This window comes from Eumetopias jubatus, unplaced genomic scaffold, assembly GCF_037043125.1.
Source record: "Eumetopias jubatus isolate StellerSeaLion01/CBP00866 unplaced genomic scaffold, mEumJub1_p1.0 scaffold_2, whole genome shotgun sequence".
NCBI classification, from domain to species: Eukaryota; Metazoa; Chordata; class Mammalia; order Carnivora; family Otariidae; genus Eumetopias; species Eumetopias jubatus.
The window spans coordinates 55,424,624-55,436,387 of NW_028274808.1; the positions used below are offsets into that span (position 1 = coordinate 55,424,624).

Here is an 11,764-nt window from a genome sequence, read left to right on the forward strand (position 1 = left end):
CTCTCCACATGTGCACAAGAGAAAAGCAATAGGAGGGCACAGTGAGAAAGAGGCCATCTGGTAGCCAATGACAGAGGCCAAATCTGCTGTGATCTTGGACTTCTAGTGTCCAGAACTGTGACAAATAAATTTCTGTTGTTTAGGCCACCCAATCTGTGGTATCTTGTTATGGCAGTTATTATAGGTGTTAGTAAAGAATTGAGAATGATACTATGAAGGAAAGAAAAAAAATGACCCAACTATATGTTGCCTACAAGAAACCTACTTCAAGAATAAAGACACATATAGAGGCACCTGGCTGGCTCAGTTGGAGGAGAGTGTGACTCTTGATCTCGGGGTCGTGCATTCAAGCTCCATGTTGAGTGTAGAGATTACTTAAAAATAAAAACTTAAAAAAAAGACATATAGATAAAAAGTAAGTGTATGGAGAAAAATACACCGTACTAACACTAACCAGACAAAGCAGGAGTAGCTATATTAATTTGAGACAGAGCAGACATCAAAAGAAAGTTATCAAGAATAAAGTCGGATATTACATAATATAAACGGGTTAATTCTCCAGTAAGACATAACAATTCTTAACAAGTATGTGCCTAACAAAAGAGCATCAAACTGCATTAAGTAAAAACTGATAGGATTGTGAGAAAAAACAGATGAATCCACTATCCATATATCATAGATTTCAACACTCCACAGAAATGGAATAAATCCAGCAGGCAGAAAATTAGTAAGGACATAGTAGAACTCAGCACCACCGCCAATGAACTGGATATAATTGACACCTACAGACTACTTCACCCAGTAATAGCACAATACACATTCTTCTCAAACTCACACGGAACATTCATCAAGACAGATCACATTCTGGGCCATAAAACACAATTTAACAAAGTGAAAAGAATAGAAATCATACAATTTCTTCTCTCATACCATAATGGAATTAAACTAAAAGTCAATAACAGAAAGATAACTGGAAAATCCCCAAATAGGTGGAGATTAACACAATTCTAAATAACATGTTGGGGCTAAAAAGAAATCTCAAAAGAACTTTTAGAATATTTTGAACTAAATGAAAAGGAAAACAACTTACCAAAATGTGTGGGATGCAGCAAAATCAGAGCTTAGAGGGAAATTTATGAATGCATTAAATGCAAATATTAGAAAAGAAGAAAGATCTAAAATCAATTATCTCAGTTTCCACCTTGGGAAACTAGAGCAAATTCAATTTGCTCCAAAGTAAGCAGGAAAAAAAGAAATAATAAGTAGAACAGGTAAGTGAAACAAGTCAGAGAAAGACAAATACCATATGATTTCATTTATATGTGGAATCTAAAAAACAAACAAAAATGAGAAACAATATTCATAAATATAGAGAACTAGTGGTTGCCAGAGGAAAGAGGGTTGGGGAATAGGCAAAACAGGTGGAAGGGATTAGGAGGTACACATTTCTGGTTATCAAATAAATACATTAGAAGGATGAAAAAGTACAGCATAGGGAATATAGTCAATAACATTGTAATAATTTTGTATAATGACAGATGGTAACTACATTTATCATGGTGAGCATTTCATTATGTACATAATTGCTGAACCACTATGTTGTGCACTTGAAACTAATATATGTCAACTACACTTCAATCAAATAATAAAAGGAGAAAATTAGGAATTCAAGTGGAAAAACTTAAACAATGACTGGCTTTTTGATGACATGAAGAAATTATTAAATTTTTTTAGTTATGTTAAAGGATATTATGTTATGAGTTTTAAAAGTCCTTACCTTTAGTGAAATATACTGAAATATTTGTGGATAAGATGAGATGACTAGAATTAGCTTCAAAGTAATCAAAATTGAGGGAGAAAAAAAGTGGAGGTATAAATGATATAAGAGAGGCTATGGAGTGATAAAAACTGAAGCTAACAGATGAGTATTTTGAGGTTCATTAAACCATTATATCTGTTTTGTATATATTTGAAGTTTTTCACAATAAAAATAAAAATCAATACCTTAATACAAAATGATTAGAGCAGAAATCAATGAAATTTAAAACAGGAAATCAATAGAGAAAATCAATGAAACCAAAAGCTGGTTCTTTAAAAAGATTTAAAAAACCAATAAGCTTCTAGCCAAGTAAACTAAGAAAAAAAGAGGACACAAATTATTAATATCAGAAATGAAAGAAGGAACATCACTACAGATCCCATGGAAATTGAAAGGTTAATAAAGCAATACTATGAACAACTCTATGCCCATAAATCTGTTAAACAAAATGAGTGAATCAACTCCTTGCAAGACACAGTTTGCCAAAATTCACACAAACGTACAATCTGAATAGATCTATATCTATTAAAGAAATTGAGTTAATAATTAGTAACCTCCCCAAACAGAAAGCACCAGGCTCAAGTGGGTTCCCCGGTAAATTTTATGAAATATTTCAGGAAGAAATTATACCAATTCTCTACAATCTCTTTCAGAGGATAGAAGCAGAGGGAATATTTCCTAACTCACTCTATGAGGCCAGCATCACTGTAATACCAAAACCAGACAATGGCTTTACAGGAAAAGAAAGCTATAGACCAATATCTCTCATGAACATAGATACAAAAATCCTCAACAAAATATTAGCAAATTGAATCCAAACAAGTATAAAAAGAATGATATACCACAGTCAATGTGATTTAGGTATGCAAGGCTGGTTCAACATTTGAAAATTAATTAATGCAATCCATCACATCAATAGACTAAAAAAAAAAATCACATGAGCATATCAATAGATGCAGAAAACTCATTTGAGAAAACCTAACATGCATGCATGATAAAAGTTCTCAGTAAACTAGAAATAGAGGGGAACTTTCTCAACTTGGTAAAGACTATCTACAAAAAAACCTATAGCTAACATCCTTAATGGTGACAAATTCAAATCTTTCCTATTAAGATCAGGAACGAGGCAAGAAAGTGCCCTCTCACCACTCTTTTTCAATATCATACTGAACATCCTTGCTAATATAATAAGGCAAGAAAAGGAAATAAAAGTAGGAAAGAAGACATAATACTGTCTTTGCAGATGACATGATTGTCTATGTAGAAAATCCAAAAGAATCAACAAAAAACCTTCTGGAACTAATAAGTGATTATAGCAAAGTTGCAGGATACAAGGTTAATATATAAGCATCAGTCGCTTTCCAATATACAAGCAATGAATAAGTGGAATTTGAAATTAAAAACAATACCATTTACATTAACACCCCCAAAATAAAATATTTAGGTATAAATCTGACAAAATATATACAAGATGTATATGAGAAAAACTATAAAACTCTGTTGAATAAAATCAACATTTGGATATGATGATGACTTTTAAGATATAACATCAAAAACATAATCCATGAAAGAAATAATTGGTAAGCTAAACTTTATTATAGTTAAAATTTCTCTGTGAAAGAATATGTCAAGAGAATTAGAAGATAAGCCATAGGCTGGGAAAAAATACTTGCAAAATACACATCTGATACAGGACTATGATCCAAAATATACAAAAAACTCTTTTAAACTCAACAATAAGAAAACAACCAACCCAATTAAAAAAATAGGCCAAAGACCTTAACAGATTCTTCACCAAAGAAGACATACAGATGACAAATATGTATATGAAAAGACACCCCACATCATATGTCATCAAGGAAATGCAAATTAAAAGAACAATGAGATATCACTACACACCTATTAGAATGGCCAATATCCAGAACACTGACAACACCAAACACTGGTGAGGATATGAAACAACAAGAACTCTCATACGTTGCTGGTGGATATGTGAAATGGTACAGTCACTTTGGAATACAGTTTAGCAGTTTCTTACAAAACTAAACAACTTTTACCATGTAATTCAGCAATTGTGCTCATTGGTATTTATCCACAGGAGTTGAAAACTTATGACCATACAAAAACTGGTCCATGGATATTTACAGAAACTTTATTCATAATTGCCAAAAATTGGAAGCAACCAAGATGTCCTTGAGTAGGTAAATGGATAAACAAATTGTGGTACATTCAGACAATGGAATATTATTTAGTACTAAAAGAAATGAGCTGTCAAGACATGAAAAGACATGGAGGAAACTTAAATGCATTTTACTAAGTGAAAGAAGCCAATCTTAAATGGCTACATATTATGATTACAACTATATGACATTCTGAAAAAGGTAAAACTATAGAGACAATAAAAAACATCAGTAGTTGCCAGAAGTTAAGGAGAGAGAAATGTATAGGCAGATCACAGAGGATTTTTAGGGCAGTGAAAATATTCTGTATGATATTGTAATGATGGATAAATGTCATTATACATTTGTCCAACCCATAGAATGTACAGTACCATGCATGGAATTATGGCCTTTGAGAGATTATTATGTGCCATGTAGGTTCATCTTGGGAAAACACAAAGTACTGTTCTGGTGAGTGATGTTCATATTTAGGAGACTATGGATGTGTGAGGGCAGAGGGTATATGGGAAATCTGTACCTCCCTTTCCATTTTATTGTAAACCAATGACTACTCTAAAATAATTGTCCTTTTAAAAAATCCACAATCTTACCTAAATTAATTCACCTTTAAGATGTATCAAGTCACTGAAAACTTCATACAAAAATTTCCTTTCAACAACATTGTTTTCTTTCAAAGTACAATATACATATATGTCTTCTCCTCTTTTTAATATTCCATGGTAGGAAAGATCCTCTGGCATCTGTCAACAAGATGAAATCTGATTGGCTGTGGATTCTGATTCTGATTCCTCCACTATTTTGCTAGTTTTTCTTTGCTACAATAGCTTCCATTCTTTTCATGTCTAACCTGAAAGCCAGAGAAGCCTGATTAAATAGATGATAAAAAAAAGAAAAAAATAGATGATGAATATTCCACAGTTGTATGCAAATACTGTATTTAAAGAATTCTCTCCTGGAAGAGAAAAACACTTGTTTGGTATGACCCCAAGAGCTTAAACTGGGACTGGTTGGTAGAAGCTACAAAAAAAATTTTTACAGTAAGGGAAGTGTTAGAACTGCATCAGTAGAATATGTTGACTTAGTCAATAATGAGCTCCCTAGCACGGTAGGTGTTCGAGAACAGGGCTAAATGTTTATTAGGGGAAATTCAAGTCTCTGTTTTCAATGAGGCTAAGATGAAGTAATCTACATGGGATAAAAATTCACAATATTACTAAAAATTTGAAACAAAAATGAGCCCCCAAAGTATTTTTGGTAGGTTTTAAAAACTTAATTGAACTATAAGTATATGTATAGAATATTATTTCTCAATGTCAGAATAGATAGGTTTTTTGTTCCTGTCAGAGTGGAACCCAAGTTATTTGACAATGTTGTTGGTAGGATATGCAAGTTAAGAACCACTGAACTTGGGATACCTGAGTGGCTCAGTTGGTGAAGCGTCTGCCTTCGGCTCAGGTCATGATCCCAGGGTCCTGGGATGGAGTCCTAAATCAGGCTTCTCCCTTTGCCTGCCGCTCCCCCTGCTTGCGCTCCCTCTTTCTGACAAATAAAATGTTAAAAAAAAAAAAAAAGAACCACTGAACTTGATGATGGTATTCGTTCTAGAAATTCACTTGAGTTTTACCACCTTAAAAAACAATTCTTCTCTACTGAATATATCAAAAATAAAAAATTACTTTGAGTACTTAAAAATGCAGATTCTGACTCTTACTATCACCTCCCCCTGGTCCCCAGCATTTCTTATTTAATATTTTGTTGTGGAACCCAGGCATTTGATTTTTTTTTAAAGATTTTATTTATTTATTTGACAGACAGAGCAGGAGAGCACAAGCAGCGGGAGCGGCAGACAGAGAGGGAGAAGCAGTCTCCCTGTAGAGCAGGGAGCCCGACTCGGGGCTCCATCCCAGAACCCTGGGATCATGATCCGAGCTGAAGGCAGTCCCTTAACCAATGAGTCACACCCAGGTGCCCCCGGGCATTTGATTTTTAACAATTATTCTAAGGGATTTTTATTGTCAGTAGTCATAAAATTACACTTGAGAAACACAAAGAAGAGAGTAGAAAAGATGAACTTCCAATCTTTCTATCCAAATATTTATGAGAATGCTACAGAATTTTAAGTTCAGATGAATTTCATCTTTTAAAAAAACAAACACTGACACATTTTGCTTTTTCTTCTATCTCAGAGCAAAAAGCCAAGATGAAATTTATAGTACTTGCTGTCACCGTTGGTCTAACTTTGCTGCTAGGAGTCCAAGCCATGCCTGCCAATCGCCTCTCTTGCTACAGAAAGACACTAAAAGATCGCAACTGTCACAACCTTCCAGAGGGAGTAACTGACCTGACAAAGATGGATGTAAACGTCCAGGATCACTTCTGGGATGGGAAGGGATGTGAGATGATCTGTTACTGCAACTTCAGCGAATTGCTCTGCTGCCCAAAGTAAGGAAATGTAATTACAAAGTATATGGCTATGAAATGTATGCATAACAACTCTTTTCTTAAGACAACTTTATTTGTGTTTGCTGAAATTAATCACCCTTTTTTAGTAAAATCCTACTTAAATCTCAGCTATTTTCTAGGATCATCACCATTGTGTATGAAACTGGATGTTTTCATTTAAGAAAGAGAATTTGGCAGATTTTAATAAAACTAAATATAAAAAAACCCAAAAAACAAACAAAAAACTAAATATAATCCAGAAAATTAATAACACTCCAATATATCAAATTCTAAATTCCCTGACTTTAACCACAAAAAAATCTACCAGTAGGAGAGGCCAACTTTAAGGTTGATATCTTAAATCAATTTGAAAACCAATAAAAGCCTTTAGATAAAAGATCCTAGTGAACAGGGCCACATAATTAATTGGACAGAGAAGTGGTAATGGTCAAAGAAAAACTTTCTAGCTCTATGTATGAGTTAACCAGAAATGAACTAAATAAAAATTATCTACTGACTTGGAAAAGAGATGCATTTTGAGTATAATACAGTGGCAGATAAATCAATAATTTTTTTTGGTTCGTTTTTGAAAATCATCTTCTTCTGATACTGAAGAGCCTCAAATACCATGATCTTGGCTATTTCATACTGAAATTAGCTCTTTCAAATTACTTTCAACATATGTGATCATATTTTCATTTTTCTAAGAAACCTGTGAGGTAGAAAGGACAGATACAATCATTTTACGAAGGAGAGGTGCAGAGAGGTAAAGTGACCAGCATCATCCTACGCAACTTGTTAATATCAGTACTGAAACTAAAATCCAGGTCTTCTGATTTGGACCAGATATTTTTTCTACCAAGGCAGTTGGGTTCTTAATATGTGGTTCCCAGATCAGCAGCTTCAATATCACCTAGTTCTTATTAAAGATGCATATCCGTTCTGGAGCCCTAGACCAGACCTACTGAATTAGGAAGACTGGAGGTGAGGCATAACAACTATGGCTTAACAAATCCTGTAGGTGATTCTGATGCCTGATAAAGTTTGAGAATCACTTGTACTAAATGATATCAAGAATGTGAGTGAACTGATTCCATTAAAATGACTTAATTTTTCCCAGACTACATAAATGAAATGCTATTTAATATTAAAATACCATGTTTGCTCTTTTGTAATTGTAAGACCTGAAGCCAATTTATTGAGAAGTACTTGTATTTAATTTATGATATAATTTTGTGACCATCTGTGTTAATGGATGAGAATAGAAGTCTGGATACACAAAAGTAATTTTTATCTGATTTTGTTTACCATTTCCCCAGTACCAACAGATTTACATTGCTAAATATATTTCCTTTTCCCCCCTGTGAACACAAATTCTAATTTGCCATCCTATATTCCTCTCATTTGTATTGAGATATAATTGACATACAGCACTGTATATGTTTAAGGTATACAACATAATAACTTGACAGACATATAGCACAAAATGGTTACCATAATAAATTTAGTTAACATTCATCACTTCATATAGTTACCCAAAATTTTTTCTCCTTGTGATGAGAACTTTTAGAATTTACTCTCTTAGCAGCTTTCAAATACATGATACAGCAGTGTAAACTATACTTACATTATAGTTTACATATGAAGTATATTTCTGAGCCATAATCCTGATAAAATTTTATATTATTTTCATGCATTTTAATACTTTACCTAATGTGATCTTTTCAGTAACAGTAGAGTTGAATAGCTTAACATTTGTCCTTTCCCTATAAAACCTAGAAATTTATTTATTGACATTCTAAGAATTTTTTAACCTTCTATTTCTTATCTGTGGATTTAAACTTCATGGCCCATCTCCACTCATATCAGAGAAATAATACTTTTGGTATGATCATAAAGTTTTGAAATCATTTAATTTTCCCTTTTCCTTATAGATAAAGGATAGCATAATATCAATGGCAAAGGGGTGGAAAGTAGGAGACTTGATTACTTTCTTGGTCTTTGTTGCTCCTGTGGCAAGTCCTCCCACTCATTCTCTTGGTACTTTATTCCTTAAAAAGAATAGTTTTGTCTGAAATCCTGGAAATCGTTGTCCATTTTTAACCCAGTAGAAACTAATAGATATCTTAGTTTTCAGCTGAATTTAACTGATGTCCTACTTTCTTTCAGAGATATCTTCTTTGGACCAAAGATCTCTTTTGTGATTCCTTGCAACAATCATTGAGAATCTTCATGTATTCCAGAGAACATCATCTCTCATTTCCCACAAATTGCACTATATCAACATAACTGCATTTCAGGTTTCTATCCAGTGCAATAAAGCACAGATTCTATAAATTCTTACTTGTCTAAGACAGTAAACTTGTGTTTAAATAAGTAGTAATAAAAATTAATTCAATTTAACTTTTCTGTGGACATTGTTGGCACTGGTTAAAAATTTTGGCCAGAAAATTTTCATCTATGAGGTGTTCAGTAGGCTCAGGATTTTTGAATAGTTCATTAGCCACACTCCTTGCTCAAAGGTTGAGAACTTCTAGCTCTTAGTTGACAGTTATTAACCATGTATACTTAATGGAAAGAATCAGATATAAATTGAGGTTCCTAGAAGGGAATCTAGAAGATTTCTAGTAAGAGGGTAAAAGGGCTGGGGCAATTGGCTGGCTCAGTTGGTAGGGCATGAAACTCAATCTCAGGTCCTGAGTTCCAGCCCCATGTTGGGAAGAGAGTTTACTTAAAAAAAAAAAAAAAAAAGATTATAAAGGGAGCCAATATTTAAGTACATATTATATATGCCAACTATTTTAAGTGCATTTTCACTTTGCTCTCTCAAAAAACAACAAAAACCTTCATGGTAAGTATTCTTAAACCCATTTTTTAGATATTAAATTAAGTTTAACATATTTGCTAAAATCAAATGTAGCCCATACACATTCACACACAGCTGTATCCTTAAAATTATGATGTTTATCACTGATATATCAATTCTTCTTTAGAATAACATGTATTAAAAGAAACATGTAATGGATTAGAATTAAAGTCACATGAATGTTAAAAGTAAATAAAATAGATGCTTTGAAAGATATTTTCTGATAGAGGCAGCTTTGGACTATGCCCCATATCTTAGGAAGTATGCATTGACTAGTGGCCATCAGAGGTAATTTCAGAAAGTCCTTCATGCTATAAAAATTTATTAAATGCTTGCTAAGTGCCAGCTATGATTTAGATTTGGGGATGCAGTAATAAATAAGATGGACTTGTCCTCTTGGAACTTGTATTCTAACAAAAGTGTAATAATTACAAACAAATACTTATTTATAAACGTGAACCCTGCTAAAAAGGGGAAGTGTAGAGGGCTATACAAAGTATTATTATGGGGAAAATTTTGAGAAGTACCATACCCTGTAGTAAACCTACGAGATATCATTTTGTCAATAAAAGTGACATTATTTAGGGGTGTCTAGGTGGCTCAGCTGGTTAAGATTCTGACTCTTGATTTCAGCTCAGGTCATGATCTTAGGGTTGTGAGATTGAGCCCCGTGATGGGCCTGTGCTAGGCATGGAGTCTGCTTGTGATTCTCAATCTCCCTCTGTCCCTCCCCAGTCACACACTCTCTCTTGAAAAAAAAAAAGTGACATTATTCAACTGAAATACATACTTGGAGTTCCCTGTTACCTATTCAGTATCCAATAAGTGTTAATGGGCTGGACCAAACAATTTTGAAGTAGTCTGTATTCAGTCCCTCTTAAAATCTACACAAAAATAAGTTACAATATGTTTTTCAAATAGTATGACTTCCTACAAAAATGCATGAAGAAGAATTGTTTAAAAAAACTAATTCATGGGACGCCTGGGTGGCTCAGTCAGTTAAGCGGCTGCCTTCGGCCCGGGTCATGATCCCAGGGTCCTGGGATCGAGTCCCACATCGGGCTCCTTGCTCAGCAGGGAACCTGCTTCTCCCTCTCTCTCCTTGTGCTTGTGCTCTCTCTGTCAAATAAATAAAATCTTTAAAAAAAAACTAATTCATTATTTCATCAACATAATATGATCTGATAGGGCTTTTTTTCTTCACTGAATTAATTGGTATTAAAATCAGACTAAATAATATGTCTTATATCCTTTCTAGAATAGTCCATAGAACAAGCAAATAAAATAATCAGTAAAACTGCTTCATTTTCTGCTTGGTATAGACTGTCTTTGAGGGAGGAAAAAAGTGTTAAGGATTCAGTATCTCTACTTGTAAATGACACATCAGCGTGAGAGCATCTGTGAGGCAACAGTGGCTTTTGAAGGAGTGTTCCCTTATTACTGCAAACAAAACCTGATAAGAAAAATAGCATTTGAAAAAAAGCTAAATATTTAATGGAATTTTATAGATTATTATGATTATTCTTCATTGTATACTCCCCTTTCCGGGAATAACGTTTGTAATATGAAATTAAATTACATTCTTTTAGAAATGAATGCATAACAGAAGCACACATTCTTCTTTATATTACCAAATAAATATAAAAATGTGAATGTTCACATTACCTTATGTAACTTTTCCTGACTAGATCAATATATTTTTAAAAGCAAACACTTCATTCAATCATATTAATAAGTAGATCCTTTATTTTTTCCATAGCTTTTAGCTAAAAGGAAAGACAATTAAGCTTTTACTAAAAATTTACTATTTGTCTTAACACTGTCTTACAACTGAGTACAGTAGGTACTGTCACGATACCTTTCTATTGCCAAAGAACCAAGTTTTAGAGGATTAAGGAGCTTAAGGTTACATTATCAGAGCAGTAGTGCCAGGTTTTGAATAGGGCTTACTTACTTACAGTCTTACTTTAGCATCTAGAATCTTTTTTTTATTATTATTATGTTATGTTAATCACCATACATTACATCATTAGTTTTTGATGTAGTGTTCCATGATTCATTATTTGTGTATAACACCCAGTGCTCCATGCAGAACGTGCCCTCTTTAATACCCATCACCAGGCTAACCCCCCCCACCCCCTCCCCTCTAGAACCCTCAGTTTGTTTTTCAGAGTCCATCGTCTCTCATGGTTCATCTCCCCCTCCGATTTCCCCCCCTTCATTCTTCCCCTCCTGCTATCTTCTTCTTTTTTTTTTAACATATAATGTTAAAGGTACAGATCTGTGATTCAACAGTCTTACACAATTCACAGCACTCACCATAGCACATACCCTCCCCAATGTCTATCACCCGGCCACCCCATCCCTCCCACCCCCCACCACTCCAGCAACTCTGTTTGTTTCCTGAGATTGAGAATTCCTCATATCAGTGAGGTCATATGATACACGTCTTTCTCT

At 33.9% G+C, this 11,764-nt stretch overlaps 1 protein-coding gene across 1 annotated transcript; it reads left to right on the forward strand.

Annotated features, from left to right (window-relative positions):
• Positions 1 to 6,199: 6,199 nt before the first annotated feature.
• SCRG1 (stimulator of chondrogenesis 1) lies at positions 6,200 to 8,665 on the forward strand. The gene is made up of 2 exons (XM_028114226.2): positions 6,200 to 6,441; positions 8,611 to 8,665. Exons 1-2 carry the CDS (start codon positions 6,200 to 6,202, stop codon positions 8,663 to 8,665), a joined length of 297 nt encoding a protein of 98 aa, XP_027970027.1.
• The last annotated feature ends 3,099 nt before the right edge of the window (positions 8,666 to 11,764 follow it).

Coding starts and splice junctions, on each gene's coding strand:
- SCRG1 (XM_028114226.2), top strand. CDS start 6,200: ATGAAATTTATAGTACTTGCTGTCACCGTTGGTCTAACTTTGCTGCTA. Junction 6,442..8,610: donor GAATTGCTCTGCTGCCCAAA/GTAAGGAAATGT, acceptor ACTTTCTTTCAG/AGATATCTTCTTTGGACCAA.